Genomic DNA, 16,640 nt, shown 5'->3' on the forward strand with positions numbered 1-16,640 from the left:
ACAATAATGAGAAGTGGTTCTGCAACTGGGCATTTGCTGTGGGAATTAGTAGACACATGAGACTGCAGATGCTGGAGGAACTCAGCAGGTCAGGGCAGCATCTGTGGAGGGAAATGGACAGTCACAGTCAACGTTTCAGGTGAAGACCCTTCATCTGGACTCATAGATGCTGCCTGACCTGCTGTGTTCCTCCAGTGTTTTGTGTGTTGCTGTGGGAGTTAATTTGCTGTCACTGTACTGAAGGAATCTTGGGCTTCAGAATGGCCACTACATTTCAGGCACAATTCAGGGGCAGTTCCAATGTGCTTCCTTTGAAGCCAATTCCTCTTTTGTGTGGTTGGTAGACTTGCTGGTATTCCCCACCCCAGCCCAACCCCATCTAACGACACAACCTCAGTACTGAGCTGAAGTGCAGGAGTTAAGTTGTAATAACTGAACTATTATGTCATCTAGCTGCTACAGCAATCTGATTCTCCTCACTGTCCTTTTTACAGAGAGTGGTTAACGTTAGCCCTTAGGATAGTAATCAGGAGGGATGTTTGAACGCTGGCTGGTAAACTCCAGCCCCTGTTGACAGCACAACCCCATAAAAAAACTTATGTGAAATTCCACCCACCTCCTGCTCACACGCAGTCACCATATTCCAGCAACAAGAATGATAACGTTGGGAGCTTCAGTAGCAACTATTAACCTTCACCAAGTCCCCAGTAACAGCAGCTTTCCTCTCCCGTAATGATTTCCAGAGGCCATTGCCCTAAAAGGGAACTTCTCGAGTTAATTTTGAGTTAATTGTTAATATTTAATATTGTGGCCTATTTCCCTGTAATCTATTCTCTGTCACACAGGCCCATCAACTCCCTACAAATCTCTTGCCATCCACCCACACTGGGGCAAATCACAGCAGGCAAGTAATCTGCTCCCATATCATTGGGACGTGGGAGGTAACCAGAGCACCTGGGGGGAACCAATGTGCAAGTGCCACACCCTCAGCATCAGAGGTCAAGATTGGACTTGAGCTTTGAGGCAGCTGCTGCGCCACCATTGCCCTTCCAACATCCCTCATTGTAGCTAAGTTGTGAAGCTGGCATATGTAGACAATGGCCCAAAACATGGACCCTGGCCTTGTCCTTCTAGATGGTAGAGGCCATACCTATGACCTCTACCATCTAGAAGGACAAGGGCAGCAAAACCATGGGAACATCACGACCTGGAAGTTGCCCTCCAAGCCACACACTATTCTGACTTGGAAATGTATCACTGTTCCTTCAGAGTTGCTGGGTCAAAATCCTGGAACTCTGTCCCTAACAGCATTATGGGCATACCCACACTTCAAGGACTGCAGCGGTTCAAGAAGGCAGCTCTCCACCACCTTCTCAAGGGCAATTAGGGATGGGCAATTAGGGATGGGCAATTAAAAGCTGGCTCAGCCTGAGAAGCTCACATCCCTGGAATGAATATATATAAAAAAAGCTTCCCACAAGGATTTGGTAATTTATGAGGCATAAGAGCTTCCTCATTGTGTCAGGTATTAGTTCAAAAGAATTTGTAACACCCAGTTACTGTGATGACATTGAACTGCCTACAGAGTTAATCGCATCAAAGAATTCTCACATACTGAAGGACTTTCAAATTACTTTTTTTAAAGCAGGGTTCTAAATAAAGAATATAATTTAAAGTTGATATAAAGTTTCTAGAATAAAACATATTTTAAAATCACAAGCTTTAGAACATTTTGTGCATGGAAATTATGGTATACACAGAATTTTAGTGGCTTAAAGCTTGGTAAACAGCAATTATGGCTAGAAAGTTATGAAAACCCCATTTTGTTATGGTGTTACTGGATATTTTTAGTGAAGCCTGTTTGCAAAACACTTGAATTCTGATCAGGTTCAGTGATGTCAGCACTGGAGAAACTGCAAACAGTGTAGTCTATGAAGAGAAGCAGACCAGCAGCAACATCAGAATTTCAGTGGTCAACCGTACTTATAGTGTTAGTTGTACAGACCAACACCAATGGGATCATCAAACAAGAAGCTGGAGGAACCCAACGGGTTAGGCAACATTTGTGGAGGGAAATGGACAGTTGACATTTTGGGTTGAGACCAGTTGAGATGAAGGGTCACGACCTGGATGTCAACTGTCCATTTCCCTCCATAGATGCTGCCTGACCTGGTGAATTCCTCCAGCTTTTTGTTTGTTGCGCTAGATTTCAGCATCTGCAGTCTCTTGCTTCTCCACCAGGAAGATCATTATCATTACTACCTCAGAACTTAGGTCAATATGGTGGAGACTCTCTCTTCCAACAACCATCTCAGGCTTCATACCTTCTACGCTCAGATCCACAGAGGACATTCAATATCCTTAGCCTTGGTCTTCCCTGTCGTCCTTGATTATTCACTGCTGCTCTCTTTCTGAGTGTTTTCACTCACCAGCTCTTTCTTCCTCCTCTTGCAACCCCCCAAGCCATGTTGAAATGAAGATTTTAGGGAGCAGTGATCTGTGCCGACTTCGGGTACAAAGAAAGAAATGTGCCCACTGAACCGTGCAGCAAATGCGCATACATGCGCCTGTAGGTTGATTGCTTAGTGGATCAATTGCAAGAATGTGGCATGTATGCATGCACGCGCATGCCAGTCGATCATTCTGCAGAGTGATGACGCACTCCTACACGAGGAATGTTACTTTTGGTGCGGGACCTTGGGAACTCACATGCTTTTTGTCTCTGTCGGCCTTCTCGATGATCTACAACTGTAAGTTGCTTAGTTTCTTTACTTTGGTTAACATGACTCAGTAAAATTGCTTATTCTACTGCCCATTGTTGTTCTTGTTCTGTGCACACGTAACAATTGGCGATGAGGATCAAAGCAAGAATAGCCTGTCTACTTCAAGCACCCAATCTATTTTGGGCCACAACTATGGCAAAATCAACACCGGAAACCTGGCTACAATGGAAGAAAATCTTCTAGGACTACATCAAACTTCTGCCAATTTTAACACCAGTGGCACTGGAGGAAGCAACGAAACTCCAGCTGCTTCACATGCACTTGGGAGACCTCGGGCAGAGATACTTTGATGTATTATACTTTTAAGTATACCCCTGGAAACAAAAGTGTTTTTGCCGACGCCTTGAGCAGATTACTAGTTGTTGAGGGCACAGTATCTGGCACCTCTCCATTCGAGGTTGTTCACCTGTCACAAAGCCTAGATGAAACACCAATCAAAAGTCGCCTCATTAGGAAGTGGACAGCCTGTGATCCACTCCGATCACAGGTAAAAAGAGCACTACAGGTTAGTTGGCCCACCAGCCCTTCACCCGAATTTCAACCATTTACAAATCACCAACATGAACTGAACCTACAGGATGGCTGCATATTATGGGGCAGTCGAGTAGTGATTCCCCCTCAAGGCTCCAAGCACATACTCCGTGATCTCCATGACGCTCACCCTGGGGTGGTCAGAATGAAGGCACTTGTGAGAAGCTATGTGTGGTGGCTGAAAATTGACACTGATATTGAGAATATGGTGCGCGTCTGCCTTATTTGTCAGAAGATGCAAAAAGCATCACCAAAGGCCCCCCTCAAACCATGGGCCTGACTTGATTCCCTGTGGAAGCACATTCGTGTCGATTATTTTGGACCGTTCTGGGGACATATGTTTCTGGTTATTGTGGATGCCCATTCGAAGTGGATAGAGGCGTTACCTACTTGTACATTGTGTTCCTCAACAACTACTAAAACTAAACTATGGTCTGTCTTTGCTACATTTGGTATTCCGGAAATTATCGTATCTGACAATGACCCAGCTTTCACGATTGCAGAATTTAAGGAGTTTGTAGAGAAGAATGGTATTAGGCACCTGACAATGGAAAAGGAAACACAGGGTGACTTGATGACAAAATTAAGCCGTTTCCTTTTCCATTACTGAATCACCCCAAATGAACTAATGGGTGCATCCCCTGCCGAATTAATGTTCAAGCTCCTTTACACACCAGATTCGAACTCCTGCTGCCAGCCGTCCAGGAATGAACTTGCAGCAAACAAGAGGCCATGAAACAAAACCATGATACCCATACCAGGCTGCAAACGTTTGGTGCCGATGACAAAGTCTACACTCAACTCGCGCACGAAGAAAACTGGCAACCGGCCATCATCCGGCAATGTAATAGTCAAGTTGCAGAACTTGAACTGCCAGATTTGGATCATGTACGCTGGCGAACCGACGGAGGACCTGGCAAAGCCACAGAAGCATCCCCTGCTGACGAAGCAACTGTTCAACCAGATGAACCAACAGACGCTTCATCAAGAGGGAAGGACCTTCACAGCCCACCGACCTTGGCATCGGCTAGTCAGGAAGACACCAAGAGAGAAGCCGCCCCGCTGCGGCGGTCCTCGAGGGTGTATCGGCTGGAGGGCCGATACCAGGCAGGATAGCGGCGGAAAAATCATTTCTTCGTTTTTCTATGTTCACCTAACTTATTTAATTCCCCTGCTATGGGGGGAAGGATGAACCATACAGAGAACACGGCGCATGTGCACGCCTATGCGCGTCTGTCGGTTAATCGCTCAGCGGATCAATTGCAAGAACGCGGCATGTGCGCGCCTGCCGGTCGATCCCTCCGCAGAGTGATGACGCTCTCCTACGTGAGGAACTTTACTTTTGGCATGACTTAGGGGACTCACGCACTTTTTGTCTCTATTGGCCTTCTTGATGATCTACAACTGTAAGTTCCTTTACTTTGGTTAACGTGACCCAGTAAAAACGTTTATTCTACTGCCGGTTATTGTTCTTGCTCCATACATGCATAACACCCAGCACTTGTGTTTGACCAGGTTGAGAATGGTCAGAGGTAGGACCCCAAGCCTCATTAGTGTTAACTGTTGAACTCCTGTTGCATGTGGCAACACCTCAGCAGCCTGTTGGTTTCAGAAATTAATTTCGGACTGACAGTGTCTTTAAGAATTATACTTGCTTTTTACAGCACAGAAAGAGGCCATTCAGCTCAGTGGGTCTATGCCATCCCCAGTAGAGCAATCCACCAGTCTCATTCCTTGTTCCTTTCTCCGGGAAGGCGGGAGCAATAGGAGTAGTGCCAGCAGAATGTGCAAGGAGGGCAGGTTGTTGGTTGACTGGTATATAATGGAGTTTGGGAGAGAACATCTGATAACCTGAAGTGTTGGGTCTGTTTCTACCCCCACAGCTGCTGCCTGGTCTGTTGAGTATTTTTTTTCATTTTTATTTCAGAGCTTCCTGGTCCATTCAAATTTTACTGGTGGTGGTTGCCAGCCACTGGGTGGGAATCCTGTGTGCAGCTCCCATTTTAGGGAAAAGTCCCTTAAGCTCAATTTTAGATCAGCTGATTTTTGGGCTTCCTTTGGGCATAGGATGTTAATTCCTGAAAGTGACTCTTGTAACCCTGGTGTTATTGTTGAGAAATAGAGACAATGAGGTCTAGTTTCTACCTGAATTAATTAGAGCAAGACATTTTTCATCCGATTCCTCAAAACTGTAGAGTTCCAAATATTCACACAACCTTTCTTTCCACTGTCACGAACCAGCAACAAAAGAAACACACTGAGCATGATTCAGAGTTAAAAACTATTTTATTAATCACTACTTATGATAATACGTAAAATAAAAATAAAAATGTTAGTAGGTTAGAATTCAAAAATGTTAAACCTCGAACGTTAACCCCAAAACTAAACTCTTCGTGTGTGTGTGTGGCAAAGTCCAAAACTCCAAATGGTTCTTAAAGTTCAGTTCCGCAAGCCATGGTTCTTAAAGTTCAGTTCCGCAAGCCATAAGGTGAAACGTGAGCAAGGGCTTCTTCAACAACCACCGTTGTCAGAAGATAAGACGTAGATGTCGAAAAACAGAGAGAGAGTAAATACGAAATCCAAATGTTCCACGATGGAACCCCAGCGACACTTCAGTGTTTACTCGGTAGTGACTTCCTCACCCCGAAAAGCATCCGAATCGTGGTCGTCCACACACAGAAATACCTGTTTCCTTCTACAGGTCAGCAACAAAGTGAACTCCACCGGATTACTTCCAACTTCCATACATGGATTTCAGTGGCAGACACAGTTATTGTTTCTCATCCATCGATAGAGAAAACTAGCAGGCTGGTGTCTCTCTCCCTTCTCTCTCTCTCTCTCCTTCTTCTAACTTCTTCAACAACGTCATTACGTCCTTTACCTTCTATTGACGTAAGCACGCCCCACACACACATACACACACACTCTATACCTTAAAGGGACTTTCACTGAGTCCGTAACACCACTTAATGATTCCTAATATCCCAACCATTATTTAATTATTCATTTTTTTCAGGATCTAGGTATCTCTGACAAGGCTCCTCCTTCATTGATCTGAACTGAGTGGCTCACCAGGCCGTTTTAGAGAACATTTAAGAGTCAACTGGAGAGACCGGAGTCCCATATAGGCTGAACTGGGTTAGGACAGCAGATTTCATGTGAATCATTTTTAAGTGGTTGCAAAGAAATTTAATTTTCAACTCTGGTTTCCTGGTAGCGCTGATGGTCCGTCTGTTGCAAAATCTGAACACTGTAGTACAGGAGGAGGGCATTTTGTCCATCCAGCCAAAAGCAATGCAATGCATCTCCCAACCTCATTCTTTCTCCACTTCCTTGCAATTTATGCAGCTCTCCTGATTTATTTGGACATTATATAGAGAGGTGGGAGATGGGGGGGGGGGGGGCGGTGGTGATGAGGGAAATGCAGTGGGAGTCCATGAACAGGTGAGAGACCTGTACACGTGGCCCATGGCAAACTGAAAGCTGCTTCCAAAAAGTTTCGCAGTGAGTTAAAATTTTTCCAATGTTTTAGTTGGAACTGGGATTACTATAGGAGCACTCCATGTTCAACTTGTGTTTTCCTTTTGCTTTCTAGAACAGCGATGACTAATGCTAACACTAAATTTGCCCTCGACCTCCTGAGGCAGCTCAGTGCAGAAAACGGAACAGAGAACATTTTCTTTTCTCCATTAAGTATATCAATGGCTCTGTTAATGGTCTACCTTGGTGCTCGAGGCAGCACCGCTATTCAGATGGCCAAGGTAAGTGAACGTTAGGTTGGTATAATTGTACAGGAATGTAATGGGCAGGTGAGCTCACTAATCCAATTGCTCCAGTAGCTCAGTATTTGTCTCCAGGAATTTCTTTATAATTTCACATCTACTTTACTCTTTCATGCACCTTACCAGACTATGTATTTTCTATCTGTAACTCCCAAACATGGCTTTTTATTCAACAGTTGAGCAAAACTCTTTTGCCGATAAATGCAATTGTTTTGTTTGTTCTGGGTATCACATGTAAGACCAGCATTTATTGAGCATGTCAGATGGATTGTTTAGAGACCCAGTAATGGTGCCATATATATTGCTGTTCTTCCTCTCTCTTATTTTCTCCTTTATCACCTCTTCTGAAAACACTGACCCACTCAGGAAGTCTTTTGGGACCCTATCCTAAAAGCTGTTCTTCATGAGTCATATAGTGCATTTTGGTAGAGGACGCAATTGTCCAGAATATGGCGGTGAATGGACAGCATAAGAATCCGTCCAAATACGTTCCTAATCATCCCTGCCCTAGATTTATATTATATTCTGCATGAAAGTTCATTCAGCACAGAACAAGGCTTCTACCATTAGGTTTAGCACTAGAACGTTTAAACCAGTTTTTAAATACTGAGCCATCACTGTGTTAAAGTGGTGCTGCTCTCTAAGCTTTGGACCAACGTGCATTGGCAAACAAAGTAAAGGGACCATTCCTCTGTTCCCAGCTACAGATCCCATTAGCTCCACCATTGATACCAGAGTCATGCAGCACAGAAATGAATCCTTCAGCCCACCATGTCCATGCCAACCTTTTTGCCCATCTACATTAATCCCATTTGACCATATTAGGACTGTATTATGCAATGCCTTCCCTATTCAAGTGTCTGTCTAAATGCTTCTGAAATGTGATTGTATTTGATTCCTCCTTCATCTCTGGCAGTGGTCCAGATGTCAATCACTCTCTGTGTAATAAAAATACTTTACCCCTCAGATCCCCCTTCAAAGCTCCTTCCTCTCCCCTTAAATCTATGCTTTTTTGTTTCTGATACCTCTACCATGGATGGCAGTATTTCTCAGCTACTAAAGCGCTAATGTAGAATTCCTGTCTTAAACAGCAACCTATCCCCCCACCCCCCACCCCCAGCCCACCTCCAGTTCCTCCTTGGAGGCTCCTTAAAACTTAACTCAGACTAAACACTTGGTCACTTGCCCTGATATTTTTCTTTTCCTGTTCTTTTGTTAGTAGACCCCATCACCACCATCACCACATGAATTATCTTGAAAGGTGATCAATAAGTGGAAGTTGGATCAGTGCTCAATGTCAGGGAAGATGTACAGAAGCCTAAAGTCCCACACCACCAGGTTCAGGCATAATGACTTTCCTACAACCATCAGGTTCTTGAACCAACCTGCACAACCCTAACCCTACCTCAGCAATGGAAAGGACGGCACGGTAGCGTAGCAGTTAGCGTGACACTATTACAGCGCCAGCGATCAGGTTCAATTCCTGATGCTGTCTGTAAGGAGTTTGTACATTCTCCCCGTGTCTGTGTGGGTTTCCTCCGGGTGCTCCGGTTTCCTCCCACATTCCAAAGATGTATGGGTAGGTTAATGTGGTTTTAAATGGGCAACGCGGACTCATTGGGCCGGAAGGGCCTGTTACCGTGCTGTATAAATAAAGTTTAAAGTTTAAACACTATAGATCACCTCTTGCTCTACCATGGACTTGTTTCTGATTGTATTTTTTGCACTAATGTCTTGTTTTTGCAGTCTTTTTCTTCACTCTCTTGTATAATTTACGTACGATTTATGTTCTGTGTTGTTTTTCTTTGTGCCTATGATGCTGCTACAAGCAAGTTTATCATTGTATCTGTACTTCACTGTACTTGCGCACATGACAATAAACTTGATTTGACTTGACACTCACCACACAGTGAAAACATATTTGAATCCACAATCCCTCACCCTGCTAAGCATTAAAATATAAAAAGTAATGCTTCTGAAATGCCTGAATTTATGACGTTCTAATGTCTTAGGAGTGAATGTTATATCTGTTCACATCCGTAGGTGCTGCATCTTGGAGCTGAGGAACAACCCCATTGTGGATTCCAGCAACTCCAGTGCAATGTGAATAAACCCAGCCCTTCTCATCTTCTGAAGACAGCAAATGGTCTCTATGGAGAAAGAAGTTTCAACTTTCACTCAGTAAGGGGCAATCAAACATTGCTGAACAAGAAAGGCAAATGTGTTCAGTTCTATTATTGGAAGGGGAGTGGTGGTAGGGAGGGAAGAGTTTATTCTGTTACTTTATCTACAGGAGGCCACTTTAGTAGCTCATAAACAGGCAGGGTGCTTACAAGTTCAAGTCCTCATGGTTTTCAGAAGTTTGTTTCAGAGAACAGCCCAGATAATTAAATCTGCTGCTCCCTGCCTACACAGGCTTGTCTGCCTTTGCCGGTATTCAGCTCATGGACACTGCTGCTGCTAATATGCCAGTCACTCCACAACCCAGTTGGTTGGCAACTGTGTTGCTAGGAGGAATACATTTCTGCCGTTTCTGGAAAGGAACAAGCTTCAGAAAGTAAGCGGAAACTTTCCTTAACTGCGAAAGAAATGCTTCCGGTTGAGCAGTGGGGAGAGAACTACTTTCTCTGCATTCTGCTGCTGATGAGTCTAAGGCTAGTGGGATACTTTGATCAACAGAATGTCACAAAATTCCAGTGCAGGAACTGAAGCCTACTTTGTGCCAGCCAACTCCACCTGCTCTTATTTTATATTCATGTATCTGGGACAAACTGAAATTAAAAGCTATAATAAATCCTGATCCAAAGTTTTCATCAACAAGTTTCATAGTATACTCCTTAAATCATTCAGGTCACCTCTCATGGAATAAGGGCAACATCAGTTTGGAACAGAAGAGGCAAACATATACAGTAAAACTCTGATAATCTGGTATCTGATTGTTTGGAAACCCCACTGGGCTCATGTGGCTCACTCACTTAAACACTAAGTTCTCGTTATCAAGGGATTTGCATACTCATGACATAGGCCATGTATTACTGGGAGTGAAGGCCAGGTGTGCAGCCAGAGCAGGGGTCCAGAGTGCTTCTATATTTCAACTTGTTTGTAGCTGGTCTGACACCAAGGTCCCAAGAGTGTTGGACTATTGGTGTTTTACTGTAACGGTTATCTCCTGAGAGTGGCCGGTGGAGCCAATCCTTTCATCAGAACACATCAAGCAGTGAAGTAACAAGGCTTGCTGCTGCCCTCAAAAAGTTACCCACTACTGTCAGTTCATGGTTCCCCAGAATCCAGCGCCATGATGCCATCATGGATGCTAAACCACTCATACTAAAACATTCTTAGACAGCAGATTGGATATTTTAAACAATTTAGGGTGCAAAAGATGTTATGGAACATTGATAATTTTACAGTAGTTGAAGATAAAACATTTAAAAAAATAATAGCTTTAATAATCTTTTAATAATAGCTGGTGTATGTGAGGTCATCCACTTTGGAAGGAAAAATAGAAGATCAGATTATTATTTAAATGGTGAAAGATTGCAGCATGCTGTTGTGCAGAGGGACTTAGGAGTGCTTGTGCATGGATCACAAAAGGTTGGTTTGCAGGTGCAACAGGTTATCAAGAAGGCAAATGGAATGTTGGTCTTCATTGCTCGAGGGACTGAATTTAAGAGCAAGGAGGTTATGCTGCAATTGTACAGGGTACTGGTGAGGCCGCACCTGAAGTACTGCGTACAGTTCTAGTCTCCTTACTTGGGAAAAGATATACTGGCTTTGGAGGCGATACAGAGGAGGTCCACCAGGTTGATTCTGGAGATGAGGGGGTTAGCCTATGAGGAGAGATTGTGTCACCTGGGACTATACTTGCTGGAATTCAGAAGAATGAGAGGGGACCTTATAGAAACATATAAAATTATGAAATGGGTAGATAAGATAGAGGCAGGAAAGTTGTTTTCACTGGTGAGTGAGACTAGAACTAGGGGACATAGTCTCAAGATTCAGGGGAATAGATTTAGGACAGAGATGAGGAGAAACTGCTTTTCCCAGAGGGTAGTGAATTTGTGGAATTCTCTGCCCAGCGAAGCAGTAGAGGTTACCTCATTAAATATATTTAAGACAGAGTCAGAGAGATTTTTGCATAATAGGGGAATTAAGGGTTATGGGGAAAAGGCAGGTAGGTGGATCTGAGTCCTTGGCCAGATCAGCCATGATCTTATTGAATGGCGGAGCAGGCTCAATGGGCCAGATGGTCTACTCCTACTTATGTTTAAAATATTTTTATATTTTGATATATTTGAGGACATTACAATCCAAATACATAAATCTGGGTTGTTATTCTCTTAAGGTCTGTTTGTTAAACAGTAGAAACACATTTCAAATGAAGTATTGCATCTTGTGTAACAAAGAAAGAGATTTTCAGTGAGAATACCAAACATTTGTAAATACCTTTGTTTCCGTCAATGACCTGATTTCCCTGGGTCATGCTGGAGAAGGGTGCCAACAACCATGGCTTATGAAGGGGCGCAGATTTAAGGCAGCAACTTTGTGACTGGTTTCTACGGAGATGCTGCTCAACTGGCTGAGTTCTTCCTACATTTTCTATTTTTGTTTCAGATTCCAGCATCTGCAGTTTTACTTGTTTTTCATTCAGGATTTCTGTGTTGATCTGCAAAGCTGTTGTTGGTTTCATTATGTAGTAACAGTGAGCAGTGAATGCCAACAGTGTTATCATCACTGCATCCACTAATTCTGGGCTGTTAACCCCGTTGTCTCGATCCAAAACTGCTGTCTGACATCAAAAGTTCTTACAGCGATTTTAAATGTTTGGATCTGGAGTATTTTGCATCTGGAGTATTTTGGCTCCACATAAAGTGCCTAAATCAGTGGTTCTCCACTTTTTGTGTGGGCTACACCAGGTTAACAGTCCAGATCACTAGGAGCCACTCATATGAAATGCACTTTATTTTAGCTGAATGTGACTAGAAGTATCCAGTCATGTATCCACAAACATAAATGCTAGAATTTATTTAGTTTGGTTTCTGTTGGATAGAAGGGTGTTATGTGTTTGTGTGTTTATCACATAACTTCCATCAAATCATTTTTAAACCTTTGGTTAGTACTGAAGACCCAATAACAGGCTGGGTTTTTGATCCCACCAGCTTCTTATAGTTGATCTTGTGGCGACTCACCGTCTAGTCGGGCGAACCGGCTCGGCAGTTGGGACGCGCGGCGTCGGAGCGACGAGGCCCAAGATGGCGGTGGGCCTCGTCTTTCCGAGCGACGGGGAGAACCCGCGCGCGGGAAAGTCCTGATGACGTAGGACTTACATCATTACCGGTTGTTTTGGGCGGGAACATTCTCCCTTAAAGGGCTCGCGCAAGGCGGGAAAATAAACCAGTTCTGTTTGGCAATCCTCCGAGTAGAGTCGTTTTATTCCGCGGTAGCAACCGCTACATTGGTGACCCCGACGGTCCAAACGGCTTTTGGACCCGCGAAATGAACGACAGCGCAGCAGCCAATGCAGTGGCCCTCAAGCTGCCCACCTTTTGGACACTTCGGCCCAGCGTCTGGTTTGACCAGGCCGAAGCGCAATTCCACCTTCGGCAGATCACCTCCGACTCCACGAAGTACTACCATGTGGTTAACTCTCTGGACCAGGAGACAGCCGCCCAGGTTGGAGACTTCATCCAGTCGCCTCCGGAGGAAGATAAGTACCCGGCTTTCAAAGACCTTTTGATCCGGACCTTTGGCCTCTCCCGTCGTGAGCGCACCACCCGCCTGCTTCATCTGGATGGCCTGGGGGACAGATCCCCATCCGCCCTAATGAATGAGATGCTGGCATTGGTCGAGGGTTACAAGCCATGCCTGATGTTCGAACAGGCCTTCCTCGAACAGCTCCCCGATGACATCCACTTGTTGTTAGCTGACGCCGACTTCAGCAACCCCCGTGAGGTGGCCGCCCGGGCAGATGTTCTGTGGAGGGCCAAGCGCGAGAGCGGTTCGTCCGTCAGTCAAATCACCAGGCCGCGAGCCCACCGCCCGCCTCGCCCGGCCCCAGCAACCGAGCAACCATGCCCCAGGAACGCAGACGACGACACGGGTGACCAGCTGTGCTTCTACCATCAGAGGTGGGGTGTGGAGGCCCGTCGATGCCGCCCACCCTGCAAGTTTCAGGGAAACGCCAGGGCCAGCCGCCGCTGATGGCTACGGCGGCTGGCCGCCGACAGAGCCTCCTATTCGTTCAGGACAAGAAATCTGGACGGCGTTTCCTCGTTGATACTGGAGCGGAGGTCAGTATTTTGCCCCCGACAGGCCGCGACACTCATGACAGGCCACCAGGTCCTCTACTCAATGCCGCCAACGGTACAACGATACGGTCTTTCGGCACCCGTACGCTTCAATTACACTTTGGCGGCAGCCGTTTTACCTGGACCTTTACCCTTGCCACCGTCGCCCGACCACTCCTAGGAGCCGATTTCCTTCGGGCCCACAACCTGTTAGTCAACCTGCGAAGGAAGCGGTTAGTCCACTCTAGCACTCTCCGGACCTATCCCCTGGGAGAAATCAGCCCACCAGCCCCGCGCCTGGACTCCATTTCCCTTTCTGGCGACGATTTCACCAAGCTCCTAGCCGAATTCCCATCGATTTTGGCACCTTCGTTTACAAACTCTAGGCCCACACACGGGGTACGACACCACATCATTACCACAGGGCCACCCCTTCATGCCCGAGCACGACGATTACCTCCAGACAAGCTCCGCCTGGCAAAGGAAGAGTTCCATCACATGGAGGAGCTGGGGATTGTTCGCAGGTCAGACAGCCCCTGGGCCTCCCCCCTGCACGTGGTCCCCAAAGCCACCGGAGGGTGGAGGCCCTGCGGCGACTACCGCAGGCTGAATGACGCCACCACCCCGGACCGCTATCCCATCCCTCACATCCAGGACTTCGCAGCGAACTTACACGGGGCCCGCATCTTTTCCAAAGTGGACCTGGTTAGGGGATACCACCAAATCCCGGTCCATCCGGATGACGTCCCCAAAACTGCGATTATCACCCCATTCGGCCTTTTCGAATTCCTTCGGATGCCGTTCGGCCTTAAGAACGCCGCACAGACCTTCCAGCGGCTGATGGACGCGGTAGGCCGAGACCTGGACTTCGTGTTCATTTACTTGGACGACATACTGATCGCCAGCCGTAACCGCCAGGAACACCTTTCCCACCTCCGCCAGCTGTATTCCCGCCTCCGCGATTTCGGCCTCACGATCAACCCGTCCAAGTGCCAATTCAGACTTGAGTCTATCGATTTCCTCGGCCACAAAATCACCAGCGACGGGGCAACACCCCTACCCGCCAAGGTGGATGCTATCCGCCATTTTGCCCGCCCCGACACAGTCAAAGGCCTACAGGAATTCCTGGGGATGGTCAACTTTTACCATCGTTTCATCCCTGCAGCAGCCCGTATCATGCGCCCTCTGTTCTCACTGCTGGCTGGTAAGGGCAAGGACATCACTTGGACTGATGAGGCTGCGGCTGCTTTCGTTAAGGCCAAAGACGCCCTGGCAGACGCCACGATGCTGGTACACCCCAGGACTGACGTCCCGACTGCCCTCACAGTAGACGCGTCCAACACCGCGGTGGGTGGGGTACTGGAACAGCTACTCGAAGGCTGCTGGCAACCCTTGGCATTTTTCAGCAAGCACCTTAGACCGCCCAAACCGAAGTACAGCGCTTTTGATCGGGAACTTCTAGCGCTGTATCTGGCGGTCTGGCATTTCCGATACTTTCTAGAAGGCAGGCCTTTCACCGCTTTCACCGATCATAAGCCTCTGTCCTTTGCCTTCTCCAAAGTCTCCGATCCCTGGTCAGCTCGTCAGCAGAGACATTTATCCTACATTTCCAAGTTCACAACTGACATCCAACATGTCTCCGGAAAGGATAATGTCATTGCTGATGCACTTTCCAGACCAACCATCCACAACCTATCCTTGGGTGTCGACTACACGGCCCTGGCTGACGCACAGCAAGCCGACGACGAACTGCCCAGCTACAGAACCGCAGTCTCGGGTCTGCAGCTCCGAGATTTCTTGGTTGGTCCAGGTCAGCGGACCCTACTTTGCGACGTTGCGACTGGTCAGCCCCGCCCTATAGTTCCTGCAGCCTGGCGGAGATGCGTTTTTGACTCGGTACATGGGTTGGCGCACCCGTCCATCAGATCTACTGTCTGACTGGTCGCCAGCAAGTTTGTCTGGCATGGCCTGCGCAAACAGGTCAGTGAGTGGGCCAGGACTTGTCCACACTGCCAGACGTCAAAAATCCAGCGACACACCAAGGTCCCACCACAGCAGTTCGAGCCTACCCGTAGGAGGTTCGACCACATACACGTCGACCTCGTGGGCCCTCTGCCGGTTTCAAGAGGAGCCCGGTACCTCCTTACCATCGTGGACCGGTTCACGAGGTGGCCTGAGGCAACCCCCCTGACTGACATCACCACTGATTCCTGCGCCCGGGCGCTGCTCACAACTTGGGTCTCACGTTTTGGCGTTCCGGCCCACATCACTTCAGACAGAGGCACCCAATTCACTTCCAGTCTCTGGGCTGCATTAGCGAACCTGCTAGGGACGCAGCTGCACACCACCACGGCCTACCATCCTCAATCAAACGGGTTGGTGGAACGTTTTCACCGCCATCTGAAATCGGCCTTGATGGCCCGCCTGAAGGGTCCTAACTGGGTTGACGAGCTGCCTTGGGTCCTGCTCGGCATACGCACTGCCCCCAAAGAAGACCTCCGCACTTCGTCAGCTGAGCTTGCATACGGGGCGCCACTAGTTGTCCCCGGGGATTTCATACCTGCCCTTCGGGACCAAGGGGAACAGCCCCCTGCAGTCCTACAAAGACAGTGCGAGAAGCTTGGCGACTTGGCCCCGAGTCCCACCTCACAGCACGGTCAAGCCCCATCCTACCAGCCCAAGGAACTACGGGACTGTAAGTTTGTTTTCGTTCGCAGGGGCACACCTCAGGCGCCATTGCAACGACCATATGAGGGACCGTTTCGAGTCATACGGAATAACGGATCCACTTTTATTTTGGACATTGGAGGCAGGGAACAGGTTTTCACGGCGGACCGCCTCAAACCGGCCCATTTGGATCTGCAACAGCCTGTCGAGGTTGCCACGCCGCGACGCAGAGGCCGCCCCCCCTAAGTGGCAGCTGGCACAGCCCACGGACCTTGGGGACTGTATCGCCGGTTCTGGGGGGGGTTGTGTGGCGACTCACCGTCTAGTCGGGCGAACCGGCTCCACAGTCGGGTCGCGCGGCGTCGGAGCGACGAGGCCCAAGATGGCAGCGGGCCTCGTCTTTCCGAGCGATGGGGAGAACCCGCGCGAGGGAAAGTCCTGATGACGTAGTTATTACCGGTTGTTTTGGGAAGGGAACATTCTCCCTTAAAGGGCCCGCGCAAGGCGGGAAAATAAACCAGTTCTGTTTGGCAATCCTCCGAGTAGTCTTGTTTTATTCCGCGGTAGCAACCGCTACAATCTTAACTTAT

General features: G+C 47.4%; 1 protein-coding gene across 1 annotated transcript in view; it reads left to right on the forward strand.

Moving 5' to 3' along the window:
* Positions 1-16,640, forward strand: part of LOC127570259 (serpin B6-like) — a 46,725-nt gene that overhangs the window by 19,768 nt on the left and 10,317 nt on the right. The window contains exons 3-4 of the mRNA XM_052015607.1: positions 6,910-7,075; positions 9,140-9,277. Of these exons, the coding sequence (XP_051871567.1) occupies positions 6,917-7,075; positions 9,140-9,277 (297 nt within the window). The 5' untranslated portion in view covers positions 6,910-6,916. The remainder of the gene's footprint in view (positions 1-6,909; positions 7,076-9,139; positions 9,278-16,640) is intronic.

The sequence above is a fragment of the Pristis pectinata genome, chromosome 5, assembly GCF_009764475.1.
Source record: "Pristis pectinata isolate sPriPec2 chromosome 5, sPriPec2.1.pri, whole genome shotgun sequence".
NCBI lineage: Eukaryota > Metazoa > Chordata > Chondrichthyes > Rhinopristiformes > Pristidae > Pristis > Pristis pectinata.